The sequence below is a fragment of the Gymnodraco acuticeps genome, unplaced genomic scaffold (genome assembly GCF_902827175.1).
Source record: "Gymnodraco acuticeps unplaced genomic scaffold, fGymAcu1.1, whole genome shotgun sequence".
In the NCBI taxonomy this organism is placed as follows: domain Eukaryota; kingdom Metazoa; phylum Chordata; class Actinopteri; order Perciformes; family Bathydraconidae; genus Gymnodraco; species Gymnodraco acuticeps.
The window spans coordinates 278972-295181 of record NW_022991186.1 but is presented as its reverse complement, the minus strand read 5'-3'; the positions used below and the strand labels follow the sequence as shown (position 1 = coordinate 295181).

The 16210-nt window shown below is 43.1% G+C and overlaps 1 protein-coding gene across 1 annotated transcript in view; it reads right to left on the bottom strand.

Moving 5' to 3' along the window:
* Positions 1-1114: 1114 nt before the first annotated feature.
* Positions 1115-16210, bottom strand: part of sema6e (sema domain, transmembrane domain (TM), and cytoplasmic domain, (semaphorin) 6E) — a gene marked incomplete in the record, with an annotated part of 112559 nt that continues 97463 nt past the window's right edge. The window contains 1 exon segment of the mRNA XM_034238138.1: positions 1115-5098. Within this exon segment, the coding sequence (XP_034094029.1) occupies positions 3783-5098 (1316 nt within the window).

The window sequence follows — 16210 nt, the reverse complement described above, 5'->3', positions numbered from 1 at the left end:
AGAGACATGGAGAAGAGGGGACACATGTTGATGTAGAAGAGACATGAAGAAGAGGGGACACATATTGATGTGGAAGAGACATGAAGAAGAAGGGACACATGTTGATGTGGAAGAGACATGAAGAAGAAGGGACACATGTTGATGTGGAAGAGACATGAAGAAGAGGGGACACATGTTGATGTAGAGGAGACATGAAGAAGAGGGGACACATGTTGATGTAGGAGAGACATGAAGAAGAGGGGACACATGTTGATGTAGAAGAGACATGAAGAAGAGGGGACACATGTTGATGTAGAAGAGACAAAACAGGCTACAGGGAAACCAGTCCTGAAGGTTTAATCAGAATCATTTAATTCCCAGGGAAATACGGTTACTCCTAAATTCACCGGTTAATACGAACACTATGTTGTTGTTTTAAAATGTTTTTACATCCTGTATGAGAGTTTTTCAGTCTGTGGCCATCAGTATGGTTTTATTGTCTCGTTAGTTTCTTGTCTAAATATGATTATGCTGCTTTTTATATATATTGATATTCAGCACTTTGGTCATCTCTGTTGTTTTTAAATGTACAGTTGGATTGGATATGTAGTCTTTGTGGAACAACTTTACCAAACTCACTTTATACAATGAAAGAAAAATGTGTGTGAATTCATCGTACACAGCATAAAAGCTCACCTTTTAGTTCCTTATCCGAGTCTGTAGAGTTCTTCCCCTCAGGCTGTGGTCTCAGGCTCAATGCCCCCCCCCCCCCCTCTGAAGACTGCCGTTGTAATTGGTGCTTTCCCCGCACTGTACAAGCTCGGCTAAACACTCCTTGGATCTCCCTCAGATTTAATTAATACTGATATTTTAATGCAACTCCCAGTGAGACAGCAAAGTGGTGCATTTCCCAAAATGCTGGAGAATTTTCTTTAAGATATCTTTCAAAAGAAGTTTTAAATCTGCATCAATCAATACATCACTTTCAATGAGGGTATTGTTTTTGAACTCTGAGTTGAAACAACAGCCGACAAAAGAAACTGTATAACAACCTAACTATCATCTTCAATCTATTGTTCATGCTTCACCCGAAGTGCTCTGACATACTTCAACACATTCACCAGTGACACGCTTGCATCATATTTTCATTTTATTCCTAGTATAAGAGACATACAATGGTATTTCTGTGAGACCAAATTCATAGTTATTCAAGGAGCATAGCCTTGAAATGAAACAGAAAAGTAAAACATAATACTGAATCAATGAGACCCCGCCCAGATAGAATGTATTTACACCAAATTAAACACTGATTTAAGCTTTAAGAGGCGAGACCGCCCCGTCTCCTTTACAATCTGTCAGCGGCAGAGAAAGATAACACTTCCACTCATCAAACACTGTAGCTGCCACAATTCCTCTTATGGACCATTACGGTCACGACCCTCAATCAACTTGGATGTTTTGTTTTTATTTGTTCGGAAAGCTATTTAACGCTCTGCTGCACGTTCATATCCAAATCTTTTTTCCTTTTAACAAAAGTGGTCGGCGGCCGTATGTTCCTTCATTCGCTCGAGTTGGAGTTGTACACTTTATATTGGGCCAAATGAGCTCTGGGAAATTTCAATCAATAAAACACCACTCTCAGATACAGTAAATAACGGGGTTGTTTTCACAGACCCAGTCGACGGTGGCCAACGTGACTCTGCTGAAAAGCGTTGAGTGTTGAAGTCGTGATGTTTCAGACGCAGTGCCGCCTGGAACCAGTTCCACCTTTGGATCGATCCAAGACACAATCTCAGCTTGTCGGATCAGAGTTCATTGCACTTCTCCAAGTTTCTACTAATTTCCTAAAATCTCCACTACTGTTTTTTAATTTTATTTCCATATTGTTGCAGCTGACACCCGGTGACACAAGTCCAAATCTACAGCCGTAACCATCGTAGAAGTCCAGTTTCATGCATACATCCTGCATCTATTCTTTAGCAATATAGTATAACCTTTCTTTTTTTTTTTACATTAAGCATTGGACAAAATGACACATAGTTGCTCCATCCATTATCAGCCTTATTTAAATGACTTCTACAATAGCTACAGGTCTGTAGGAGATAACTTAAGAGGAACTGTGAGCTGCTCCTTTAAAAAAAAAACCCAAGCGATGCTAATGCTACTTCTAACAAACAAACAAACAAAAGTGAACAATGGCACCTATAGGGGAAAGTGACACCCGGTGAAAAAGTGACATATTATGGAGGCAGTCAAACCTGAACGTCTGCAGTCTCAGGCTGTGGGTACTTGCTTTGCCAAACACTCCCAAAACAATCTGTAGGCTCACACTTCTGGGATTAAAAAATGAAACAGAAACAAAGAGAAATGAAGGGTTTCATTCCAAAACACGGTATCCATTTTGAAAATAATATATATAATATTTTTCCAAATGACATAATTGTGAAGAAAAAGGGCTCAATATACTATATATAACACAACATATGCTTCATTAGTGAGTGTTACAATCATAATTCTCGTTAACTGAATGGGTGCATTTTTTAATGACAATATCTCATTCTGGAATGAAACTCTTCAAATATACAATAGATATGACACATACTGACGACCATAGGAAATTAAACACCTACGATATACTGTAGCATAGTAGCCGTCTGAGCCCCTTGCATTAACCCCTACCCCCATGTCACACACTATTATTAAATAAGGCACACATTTACACATACAGTTAACATTTGGCTAGTAATTATTCCTTTATTTACAACCAATAGCCACAAAGTTAATAATTATGATAACTGCAGTCCGTTTTTTTCATACTCATACTGCCAGATGGCATGGCGTTTCTGACTTTGTCCTCTTTGGGTCCAAGACATGTCAGCATTCAGTTTTATTTATTTCCTTTTCAGAGGATGTTAGACCCACTGGATGTGTGGAGCACCAATCTTATAGAAACAATCTCGAGGAACTTAAATGGAACCGATTGCGTCACAATCTGCTGGGGCGGGAAAATAAGAGAAAAGACGAGTATAGCTGCTTTGTTGAAGTTTTTCCATTCTCTTTTCAACATGAACACATGTGGTTCAGTGTTCAGCCAACTGACAATGTATCATCTATGAAGTGCATGATTTGGTGTCCCTAAGATCTTCCTTAGGGGGTGGGGGGGATCGTTTGATATGCCCAAAGATGAAAGAGTATAGTAAGGCAGAGACATAACTACTTTCAGGGGAGTTCGCTGACTTTTCACCACAGGTTACATATACTGCATATGTATATGTATACATATACGGTGTGGATATAAACACACATATATATACACACACATGCATAATATAAACACATTCGAGGGTGGGGCGGGTGGGGACTGGTTACCAACACTACATCAGAAAAGGTTAAGCAAAAGCATGAATCTAAGCATCGCAGGAGCCTCTGGCTTTTAAGTCTTCAAGATGACTGATGTGTTAAGTTGTTCTGACATCAACACGTCCACAAACTAAGTTGCATTGTAAATCCACACTGAGGACATTGGCAGCCTAATATAAGGAGGTGGCGTCACGTCACCTGAGTCAGCAGTTCTATAATAAGCAAGTAGCTGAGCAATACCAATATGGTACAAAGATATTCGTTGGACAAAAAGAAGAGGGAAAAACACGTTTGGTTGAGGCTTTCGTCCACAGTGACACTGGCTGCCACACGACTTTTCTTGAAGGTCTGCAACCTCGAACCCACTGCATTTCTTCAAAGAGAAGTTCCTTTATGAAGACACAATGAGGGAGACTCCCTCTCTAGTCCAGGAGTGTGCCTCCTCAGTAGTTGTACTTTCCCTGTTCGTTAACGGGGGACGTGGCAGGTATGAACAAGGGCTTTGGAGGGACGTCGGGTTTGAGAGAGGAGGCCCGGCGGACGATAGCGCCCCTGTGCTGGACCTCCGGCTGCTCTCCGTTGTAGCTGTGCTGGCGTGTCAGGTACCCGTTGGGAATGAGGGGGTAGTGAACCTCGCAGGCGCTGCCCGTTGAGTTCATCCGGGCCAGGAGGGGAGGCGGCTGATGGGGCCCACAGTTTCGTTGGCTGAAGCTGTGCTGGCGAGGTATCATTCCTCCTGCTCCGACTCCATTTGGCATCTTAGCGGCTGCAGCAATCAGCGAGTGCCTCTGGGAGGAGTGCCTCCTCTCCAGGGTGGACTGGTGGTGAGAGGGGATGTCTGGTGGAACATCCATGCGTCGGGTGAGGCTGTCTCGAGGTAAAGTAGACGAGCTGTAGTAGGGGGCCGATTCTGTCTCGGGGATCTGAGGTTGAATACGGTTGGCGAATGCTAGCTGACCTCCACCCCCGCACGCCATCAGACCTGATGGACTCATTAACTGGGAGTTCTTGCTGCTGCTGGCCTCATGGATGTGCTTCAGAAGCTCATCCAGCGAGGTCACCTCCATCACCTTCTGGGAGTAACCAGGGTATGGTTGCTGAGACAGCACTCGTTCAACATTATGGATTTTGCGTTCATCTGGATGGAGATAACCTCCCATGAGTGGCTGCCCATTGGACAGGCTATGGGAGTATGGGAAGACCTGCGGGTGGAGCAGGGCTGAGCTGGGCCTGGAGCCAGAGTTGTGGGATTTTGGTTCCTTGGCATTGTTGCAGTTCTGGTTCTTCTCCCACTGGTTCTTGAAGGCTTTCATGCTCTTGATGGGCAGTTCTGGGGTTGAGTCAGGTGTCGGCAGACCGGACAGCTCTGAGGAGTGGTGGAGGTGGTGTTGGGGGTGAACCAGGTCTCCCATTGTCATTGCGTGATGGCCGTTTCTCCTTGGTGTGTGATGTTCCTTGCTGTTGGCGAAGAAAGAGTTGTAGATCTTTGGAGATGACACCTCCAGCTTATCGTCCTTGCTCTGACTGTCCAGGAGGCCATTGAGCTTGGCCAGGCTGCGGAGGGATAGGGCGTGAGGGATCGGGGCCTCGGGATCCTTCGACAGTTTCTTGGTCTTGTGGCCCGTGTGGTTACAGTAGCAGGAGACCAGGAAGCCAGATAGGAAGGCGCCAAGGACGAAAGCCACCAAAACACAGGCGATCAGGAGGGTATAATGGACACTGTGATTGGTCTTATCCAGCTCTGGAGGCCGCCTCACACCTAACAGAAAAGATGGAGAAAAAGGTACTTCAGTTAGAGACTGAGCTAGAAGCAAAAAAAAAAAAGACAGACATTTTCAAGAGCTAATATAGGTCAGGTAGCAGCCGGGACAGACAGGTTGTGTTTACAGGGGCTTCACTATGTGCGAAACAGCATGGGAAAGTTGTTTGAACTAAGCTTTTGGCTTCCTTTCTTTCCACTGTTACTAGATCAATACTGCCTTTCTTTCTAGGACCTGTGCTCCTCCCTCAGATTGACAGAGGCCAAGGGCTCCCCAGTCAGTGAGAAATCAACTATAAAATGAGTAAGAGCTTTACATATTGATGGGAGCACAGCAGCAGGAACCTGATTTTCAGACTCTGCTTTCCAATGTGAGGATCAGGGGCGCGAGCACCTGGTATGATGTACGAGCCAAAAATAACTGCTCTATCCCATATCTCACCGAGTGTGGAGCCTTTGCCAACACAGACTCAAACGAGGTTGTCAAATTCTTTCGAAATGAAGCCGAAGGGAGAGGCTGTGCAAGAAAAACACAAGGTGACTTGCCGGTAAGGTAAATGTACCGTGTAAATGTCCTTGGGTGATGTGACCCTGGCACTGTGTATGCCTAATGGCGTGAAAGGCAATGATGATAACGGGAGTGAAACCTGCCACCTCATAATCAGAGCTCATTTGCAAGAGGCTGCTGCCATCTGTGGTGTCAGACCCTTGCCTCTGCCCTTAATGACAGTTTCTGAAACGAATTAGTCTGAGGAGGGAAAAAATGCAGGTGCTCCAAACAAGCCCAACTTAACGGCTAATGAAAGCTTCGTTGAGGAATGAAAATGGAAAATGATGATGTCTAAATCAGGCTTGATGAGTTTATGCGATGTACAGAAAGATGATGATTAGGAGTATGGTGATTGGTGGATGAGTGTAGGGGAGACTGGGGGAATAATTAGTCTTAAGTGACCCAGACTTGGCAAAATGAAAGGTTTATGCTTCATGAAATTCCTGGATGAGGCGATATAGGGTGTATTATTTTTCATTATCAGTGGTGTGTAGTTTATACTTATCTGCTTAGTTTAAAGAGTGATGGGAATGTCTGTTTATGGCTGTGCCAGTTTACGTACAACAATACATTGGTTTGCAAAGTTGTCAGCAAAGGCTTTTTACAGAGAGCTACTTTTTTGGGAACCATACACAAAGGTTTCGAAGGGTCAAAAAGTCCACATCATTTCAAGGTACAGGGTCATCATAGACGTGTTATGTGATGGAGTTAATAATAATACATTTAATTTTTATAGCACTTCTCCCAGTGCTCAAAGACACTTATGAGTTGCGTCCATTTTGGGACATACATCTCAAAAGGATTTCCTTTGAGGGGAAGGACATCTGTGAGTATGGCCTCCTAAGACGGTAAGTCCTGGGTGAACAATAATAAAAGCTAACTAGTGTGTGTAAGAGGGTCTTTCTCACTGTGTATGTCATTAAAGGGAAGTATTAGGGAATACTACAGACGTGGAACATTTGATCAGAGACTTGCAAGATATCAATCTAATCTCAAAAGAGTAGGAACCTGACACTTTGCTAACTACAAAATGGATAACAAGTAATTTCCCTCCTTTCATCGCGACAGCTTCATTTGACAGATTATTATTATGGGCTGCAAACAAGGTTTATCTCGTATGTTGACCAAACTCTATGTACACGGTTTCCGGAAAGATTTGATTATTTAGGTAATGAGGTACTGTGAAACTTCCTTTGGCTTTATTATCTGGAGCTATACTTCTGAGCAGGTGCAGCTCGTAGAGGCTTATTATCTCATCGTCACGTATCACTACATTCATTTTAGAGGGTGGCGTTTTACCACTTTCCATTCAGAGACATAATGTGGTGCACTATAAACTTTCTGGAAATTACGCTTTGAATAGAGCTTCCAATTAAAAAGGCTTAATTTCTTGCCATTTATTCTTACGATTGCCTCGACTTATGACCACATTAAAACGTCTTAAATCATAATTGCAATCCCAGTGGGAAAGGCAATCAAAAGTGATGCTGCAGTGAGCCTGGCGATGCTTCATTTTTGGGACTCATTACACAGGCCGCAAAAATATCTCTGTGGGTCAAAGTTTGTGGTTCTGCTTTTGTAATAAGTTGAGAAAGGCTGCTCTCATCTCATTTTGTTGAGATCCCTGTACCTCTGAGTCATCCCTCCCACCTCCATGTTTGGAGCTACAGGTTTACACAGGGCTTCCTCCTGCTTGAGGGGTATGAGTCAAGTGCCTCGACGGGGGGGGGTGAAACACGCAGCTGAGATAAACAAATCCAGAGCCTTCGAACGTCCTGTCACAACAAGTTTCATGAACAGGCCGCATGACTCAATCACTGGACATATGGTGCCACCGGTCACAGTGAAATTAAAACTCTGTGAATCTTACCGGCAGCCTGGCAAACAGCACGGAGGCACTAAGGAGGTGCTGGCCGACAGGCGAGGGGAGAAATAGATTACATGTAAAGGGATTACGTAAGTACAACAAGTAACTGTATTCCCTGAGAGTTGCATAGAAAAGACGTAATCAGATCCCTGTACAACTTGGGGATTACTAGCAGGATTACAGTGTTACTAAAATCTAAAAAGATCAAGTGTTTGTTGCAGTGGCGAACCGTCAGGGCCTTCAAGGTATTCAGAGAATACCCTGGAACACTCAGATAAAACAAACAAAAAATCGATTGTTAATAAAATGAGAATCGTATCTGTTGTTGATCTGTAATATCACAGTGTTACGTTGATTTGTTTGTCCTTCTCGGACCATGCACTACGCATTTCAGTGGTTTTGTGTTAGAAAAGAAAGCAACCAATCAGATCTTGTTCTGGGTCTCTGGGTAGAATATCCTTCACCAAGGTATTCTACATCCTTGATCGAATGCCCTGGCCGTTGCACTGAATGAGAGCGTTTGGACTGACAGTTTGATCAACCAATCACATATTGATTTGTAGCCAATGGGCGTGTTCTTTCAGAGTTCCCCTCGGTTCCAGGGTATTCTAGAAGGCCCGCTAGTTAACTGGCTCGAGACAGAGGATCTAGATCAGTGGTTCCCAAACGGTGTGCCGCGGCACACTGGTGTGCCGTGAGGCAAGTCCGGGTGTGCCGTGGGATTTTGTGACAACCATACGTTATTATTGCAATATACAACTACACAAAAAATTATTATTTTTTATTTACTATATCAGTACTTTGTAGGTTTATATGTACGTAATCTGCGCGACTTGCGCGTCCACATCTCCACGTGCAGTGCTGCATAAACATGGCTGAGTCAGCGATAACTTTCGAGGGGTGGAGGTATGCCCATTACTTTGAGTTCGTCCGAAGAATAGACAGGAATGTGACGGTGAGGTGCAAACTGTGTCCAGGCCAGAAGCTGTTATCCACTGCTGGAAACACCACGTGGTCAAACCTCAACAAGCACCTGCAAAGAACACATGCTAAGGTGAAGCTACCGCACACGCTATTTGTTGTTTGTTTATATCACGCAGTCTGTTCTTCTTCTCTGTCTTCCGGTTGTTGCCTGTTTTGAATGACAAATACACCCTACCGCCACCTGCTGGTAAGGAAAGTTATTGCCACTCACGCATGTGCAGTTCGTACGTGCTCGGCGAGTAAAGTAACGAGTTACTTTATGTAGATAGTAACGAAGTAGTGTAATATATTACTTAAAAAAAAAAAAAAGTAATATGTAATATATTACATTTTTTTAGTAACTACCCCATCTCTGGAGTTGGCGTTCTCTACTCTGATTTACATGAAGAACAACAGGAGGTCACGGCTCTCTGTTGAACAGGACTTGCGAGTGGCCCTCTCCTCAGTGCCACCAAGGATTAAAACATTCTGTGCGCCCCGACAGGCACATGTATCTCACTAATTTGTAAGTCGGCAAAAATATTTACAATAGCACATGTTTCAATGCTGATTGCTGAAATGTTACATTTATAATTTGTAGTTCAGGACCATGCAGTGCAGCTTCCTTGCATTGACAGTTCTCTGTGCTGAATTTCTGCTGAGTTTCCTTTGCCTCATTTTGAATGTTGTGACCTGTCTGGTTTAAATGAGTGTGTTGCTGCTTTGATGAAGCCTAATTTGATAACGTTTCAAATTAATTTCTGAAATATTTCGTTAATAAATATTTCATGAGTAATATAGTTGTCTTTGTCACATTTTATTTGGCATTAGTAAATAATTATGCACATTTACAGATATTTTACATGATATGAGTGATAACACGTGTTATACGGGCTATTTTGCACAATAGGTGTGCCTTGAGATTTTACTAAAGTTTGGGAACCCCTGATCTAGACGAATGCGACGAAGCAATTCATACCGTTTTATTGTTGTTAACGTTGAAATGGCAAGTGCAACAGGTGAAGAGGAAGTTGTTGCAGAATTGTTGTGAGTACCCTTTTCAAGACGACAATTCAGTGAAAAGACGGACATTATAACGCCGGGGGGGGGGGGGGGGGGGGGGGGTGTGTGTGTCTACAGAAGGTCCAGTTGTGATAGCCACGGTTCGCCACTGGTTTGTTGTAAAAGGATCAGATGTTCTCTCTTCTCTGTGAGCTGTTCTGTTCTGTAGGATAATACTTTAAGTGTGAATCTATTCTTCTACTGCCTGAATCTACTTCATGGTTTTCACTTTCTTTGCTTCATTTGTTCTGTTTTTAATTCAGCAGGTGAACCGATGTGTGTATTAAACTAAAACGGAGCATTTTCTGTCAGCTCTTTAACTGTAGTCTATGCTCATGTGTTTCATCGTTAGGCTGCTGCCTGAATATGCTTCATGAAAGGCAGCTTTTCCTATAAACAAAATCATTTTTGATCCTAAATATCGTGCTTTCCTCTTTTCTAAGGTCACAATGTTCTGTTGTCTTGACCTAATACACTTAAGTAAAAAACATCTTATGGATATTTATTTTCTCTTGTATTAATTTGCATTGCATTTGGTGTTGAGGTAATCCAAAAGTAACTGGAAAGTAATCAGATTACTTTGATATTTCGATACTCAGATTTGGTACCTGTTTACACGTTTTTACAGTTAACTAGTAACTGTAACAAAATACATTTGTAAAGTACCCCTCCCAACCCTGCTTGCTAACTACACACACCGACGTTCTTAGCGCTGCTTTAAGAGAAACTTGGGTTCGGATTGTTTTTGTTCCAAATTTGACACAAGTTTCTTTATGAGAGGAAATGTGTCACCTCAAGTAGAGGACATAATTAATGCTGCTTTATGCTCACACCGCAACTTCCCTTCAGTTGTTTACATAGCTTCAGAGTCACTGTTCCTCTCCTACATTGTCACATTATATTTCTGTGTCGACTCTACATCGTCTCGGCCCGGCGGAGGCTTAATATAGAGATACCCAAGTCTGCCAAAAGGTAAAACAAGGCAGATGGGCCGCATAAGTGGAGGCAAGGGAAGGAATGGTAGAGAGGGATGGGGGAAACCAAGGAAGAGAAGAGGAAGGGATGAGATATAAACCTTAGTGACACAGTGGTGATAAAGAGGGGAGGGAATGTGAGAGGACTAACAGAGACAAGAGAGCAGGAGTGGAGATGAATGCCGGAGGGAGAGTGCATGTACAAGGAGCAGGTTTGAAGGAGGAGGAGGAAGATAGGGGGGAGGAAGAGTGAGAGACAGGCAGACATGATGGCTGAGTGACAGACCGTCACTCTGCGTGGTTTTGAAGCTCGGTGCTCTGAAGCAGCTGTGGGAGAAAACCCCTCGTGCTCCTCCACAGCGCCGCGAGAGAAGCACTCTGTGATTGCATCCATATTGTTCAAAATAGACGCGGCGTAGGTTATGTAAACAGGCACAACATTGCCGCTGTTATGTCTTACTAATTGGCAATGTTTTCTGCAAAAGGGAAATATAGCCAAAATAAGTCTGACTGTTGTTACGTGTAAATAGTTTTTTCCTGCAGGTGATAAACAAATCGCAATGAGAGGCAACTCCTTTTAAGTACATTAGTGATTTCGCTGCTATGTTAACTTTAACAACCCGCTTTTCCATGATACTAATTAGCAGTGATGAGAACACTAACACTTGCTCCATAACGCCTTTCACATTTCCAGCAGGACATTAAAACATCTATCTTCTTAAATACTGATGAGAAAGAACGACTTCTTCTATTTTCAGACGGCAATTTCAAGGTCAGAATAATAATAATTGAAACAGAGGAACTTCTTCTTCACCCAACTTTGTTTTACTGTATTAGGTTTCTTTCTCTAGGGTGCGATTACATACTTTGTATCCCGGAGAACAACTTGTGCTCTATTTTCGTGCATCAAGTGAATTCGCTCCAAAATAGCCCTAATTAGTTTCTGCCTCTGCAAGCTTACAAGTGCATGTAATTGTTCTCCTAATGGCTACTCCATCCCGACGAGAAGCCAACGAGAGAAAAAAGCCCCAGAGGCGAGCGTTACCCACTCCCGCTAAGGCTTGAGATGTATTTCTTACACACTAAAAATAACAATTTAACTCCTGAAAGACTACCCGGGGTTGAGGATCGGAACAAATGGATTATTTTTTCAAATGCAGGTGAAAAGCAGAGCTGTGCCACCTTGCTGCGGGCTTCGGTAATTTGACAGTTTTAATACTTGATGTCTGCGCACTGACACACACACACACACACACACACACACACACACACACACACACACACACACACACACACACACACACACACACACACACACACACACACACACACACACACACACACACACACACACACACACACACACACACACACACACACACACACACACACACACACACACACACACACACACACACACACACACACACACACACACACACACACACACACACACACAGTGACTGAGGGAATTCAATCATGTACAGTACACTTGTTATTAGACATTTGCATAATGTTCCACCTCAGTGCTTAGCCAATTGGATGCAGTTTAATATACGCACACTAGCTCAGGTGATATGGTGTAATGTAACAGACTCATTCCAGTTGAAAGTATGAACACTGCATTGCACTGAATTCCAGGTGTGCTGATGCATAGAGAGCATAGATTGCATTACCCCTCTGATTGCATACTGGCCAATTAGGCATCTGGCAATCAGAGCCATACTGAGTGTAGGAAGCCCCTTCAATATTTACACCTGTGCTTTCAAGGTAACTCCAGTTTTTAGGCAGCGGTCACAGTTAGTTTCTGACACTCACACAACAGATAGAGGTCGATTGAAGAGGAGGTTCATTCACATTACAAACGCATAAGAGTTTTGTTTGATTGAAGCATTACAAAAAATACATTTGAAGAAACCCCAAAACTGTCTTTCTAAAAATACAAATAAATCCACAAACCCAACATTTTCAACTGTAAGTTAGTTACAACTTATACTTGTTATAAGTCAAATGTAATGTATTAAGGGGCAAATATGTGAACATATTAATTATCTGCATGGCTAATTATCACCAGGGTGAAATAAGAAAATAAGGTATTCAACAATGCGGCCCTTTAAAGTGTCATCTGAAGAATGTTATTTATGATACATCATTAAATCAGGCAGAGCACATGCACTGACTTTTTTGTAGATTTGTTTTACATGCAGTTGCATTAGAAACTGAGAGACAGAGGATCCATTCATTGGCTGGTAAAGCAACATGGTTCCAATGCAAACAGTTGCTGTGATGATTCAGCCGCACTTCTTGGCTTTACCAACGAACTTAAAGAGACAGTCCACGCCAAAGTCAGTTTCTGAAGATATGCTGAAACATTTTTAAATCTCACTATGTTGTTCTAGCAAGAAACAAACACAAGGGGAGGAAGCTAGTTGAGACCTCACTGGAATTGTATTTTCCACGTAAACTTTGTTTTACAGCTCTGTCTTTCCGCTTAAATCCAAATCTGTCATGGCGCTGTCTTTGGAGTGAACTGTTGCTTTAAGAGACGGAGAAACTGCTCGCAGGTCCACTCAAACACCTGCGCGCACTTTCAGCCATCGCCTGTAAAACCGGAAAAGCATGTCATAAAAAACGACGGTGAGAGAAGGGTCGGTGAGAGGGGATTCAACAAAGGAGGCAGGTGCAGCTAAAGGGTTAGTGTTACTGAGGAGAACAGGCAGGTAAAAGATGGAACTACTCCTCAGAGGTCAGTGAGGGAGAGTAAAGGGTGAGGGGTGAGGAGGAGTCGGGAGGATTGCTCGGTGGGTTTGATCACTGCGGGCCCCGAGGATCGCTCTCCATCCTGACACTGGGTGAGCTTTAATAGCCGGTGTGGAATAAAGAGCTATTCAAAAAGTGCCGGTTATGGAAAGTGAAGTATTGGCTGTGTGTAATGCCTTTAAGGTGACTTTTTACAGCTCAGAGCAGTGTGTGTTTTTTTAAGTAAAACATGATGTCACTTATAAAAGTGCCATAAAGTGCTGGTGTGCTGAGCAGGGGAGGAATGGCCCAGTTCTGTGTGACCTTTAATGAGTGCCATTACACTATGACTATGACTCAGGGACTACACATTGGCAGTTTCAACAAGTGAAGTAGTGTGTGAGTGTGTGTGTGTGTGTGTGTGTGTGTGTGTGTATGTGTGTGTGTATGTGTGTGAGTGTGTGTGCGAGTGTCTGTGTGAGTGTGTGCGAGTGTCTGTGTGAGTGTGTGTGAGTGTGAGTGTGTGTGTGAGTGTGTGAGTGAGTGTGAGTGTGTGCGAGTGCGAGTGTGTGAGTGTGTGTGCGAGTGTGTGTGTGTATGTGCGAGTGTGTGTGTGTGTGTGTGTGTGAGTGTGTGTGTGTGAGTGTCTGTGTGTGTGTCTGTTTGTGTGTGTGTGTGTGTGTGTGAGTGTCTGTGTGTGTGTGTACGTGTGAGTGTGTGTGTGTGTGTGAGTGTGTGTGTGTGAGTGTCTGTGTGTGAGTGTGTGTGTGAGTGTGTATGTGGTGTGTGTGTGTGAGTGTCTGTGTGTGAGTGAGTGTCTGTGTGTGTGTACGTGTGTGTGTGTGTGAATGCGAGTGTCTGTGTGTGTGCGAGTGTCTGTGTGTGTGTGTGTGTGTGTGAATGTGAGTGAGTGTCTGTGTGTGCGATTGTGTGTGTGAGTGTCTGTGTGAGTGTCTGTGTGTGAGTGTCTGTGTGTGAGTGTCTGTGTGTGAGTGTCTGTGTGTGAGTGTCTGTGTGTGAGTGTCTGTGTGTGAGTGTCTGTGTGTGAGTGTCTGTGTGTGAGTGTGTGTGTGTGAGTGAGTGTCTGTGTGTGAGTGTGTGTGAGTGTCTGTGTGTGAGTGTGTGTGAGTGTCTGTGTGTGAGTGTGTGTGAGTGTCTGTGTGTGAGTGTGTGCGTGTATCATGGCCTGACTTAAGGTGAATCATGTTAGAGTTGCCAGTAGGGTCAACCTGAATAAAATGTGACGGCAAGCGGTGGATTTTAATTGTTTTAACGAACATGTTTCAGATTTGCAGACTTATGGATCTTAACATATATTTAATATTTTAAAGTCCAACTTCCCAAGTTTCTATCGTTTAGAAAAAGTGACTTCTTTAAAAAGCATTGGTGAAATTAAAAGTCAAACGTTGGCTTATTGTGTTCAAGTTTGGGTCATTTCAGTAACACTGATGCATTGTGGTAGACGGTGTTTATTATCATTTCCTGCGACAGCAACACTGGTGCTATTCTCACCTTGCTAGTGTCAGTGTGTCTGTGTGCGTGCAGATTTTGTGACCAGCTAGCATCGCAACCATGCAAAAAGTAGTCACAAAACACAACAGGTGTGTAGCGCGTGTCTCAAAATGAAGGTGGAGTTGGAAATCGGGCCTGATTTGGCATTCGACTGTTGTGTTAAAATAGCAAGATGGTCTTTAGTTCAATTTGCCACTGACACGAATACATTTTAGATTTGAGTTTGGTTCTTTGCAAAGATTATAGCTGAAAATAGTTGTGGTCTATATTAAACCCTATAATAATAATAGATTTAATTAGTTAGCGCTTTTACAGGTGCTCAAAGACGCTTTACAGATATGTAACCCTATATATTGGTTTCTATATTGCATGCTGTCATTTTAAGAGGTAAACATTGAGATATTTATCACAAGTGCTTATAGTGATGATGAACGTCTGAGCAGTAGATATTGTGACGGAGTCTATCAGTGACTGGATGATTCAGGCGGTGTCTGTTGCCATGGACTTCAGAAGTATAAATAACTCTTTAGAAAACGCACTGGCATCGATGTCCCCCCCCCCCCCAGGACGCCTGCTCTTCCTCACGGGGAGAGTCAGCCCGAGTTCACTCTCTGCTCTCCTCCCGCCACGTTTTAATGAGTTTGGAAACGCCTGCTCCGCTTCCTTCTCTCATCGAAGCCGTCCCCCCTGTGCTTGTCAGCTAAATTAGCTGCTAGCCTGGCTTTTTAAGTCCAGCCCACGCCAGTCCATCTCCATGTGCAGGAGTCACGGAAAAAAGGTCAAGAGGGGGTAGAAAACAAAACAGAGGACCAGGAGTATTGTGGGCCACGGTTTTGATAACACACATTTTACTGCTTGCTCGAATTTAGAAAAGGTGGGCTCAACCTGGCTCACAGTTTTCTAAATAGCAGCTGGTCAACAGGTTCTCCGTGGAGTTTACAGAATGTAGTTCAACTTCCCACTTCTGAGCCAATATCTCAGCTCACGGCTTTTATCTGTCCATAACTGAGGATTACCAGGGGTGCAAGTGTTAAGCGATGCTTGTCTTTTTAATAATTTCTTAAAGCTTATAGTCTTTACATCTCCCTGACATTTACTGGTGAAATGGATTTACCGATAATTTACTTCTACCCGTGTTCTTGAAGGGGATTTTCGTTGAAAGGAAAACTTGTGGGAACTCTGGGAACTTTCCTGAGCTGTCTCACCTGTCACATCTATTAAAAGTGAAGAGTTCTTCCACAGCCGAAAAATAAATAAATGTGAAAATAGCAACTGACTTACAGACTGTACTTATTTTAAAGAATATTTGTATTGTCGCTACACATTTTCATTCATAAAAGCAAAACTGGAATATTAATTACGCTAGCCAAGGAGGTATTGTTTTTGATTGAACTTGTTTAACAGTAAAACAAACTTGTTGATTTGAATGAATCTTGGTAAAATGG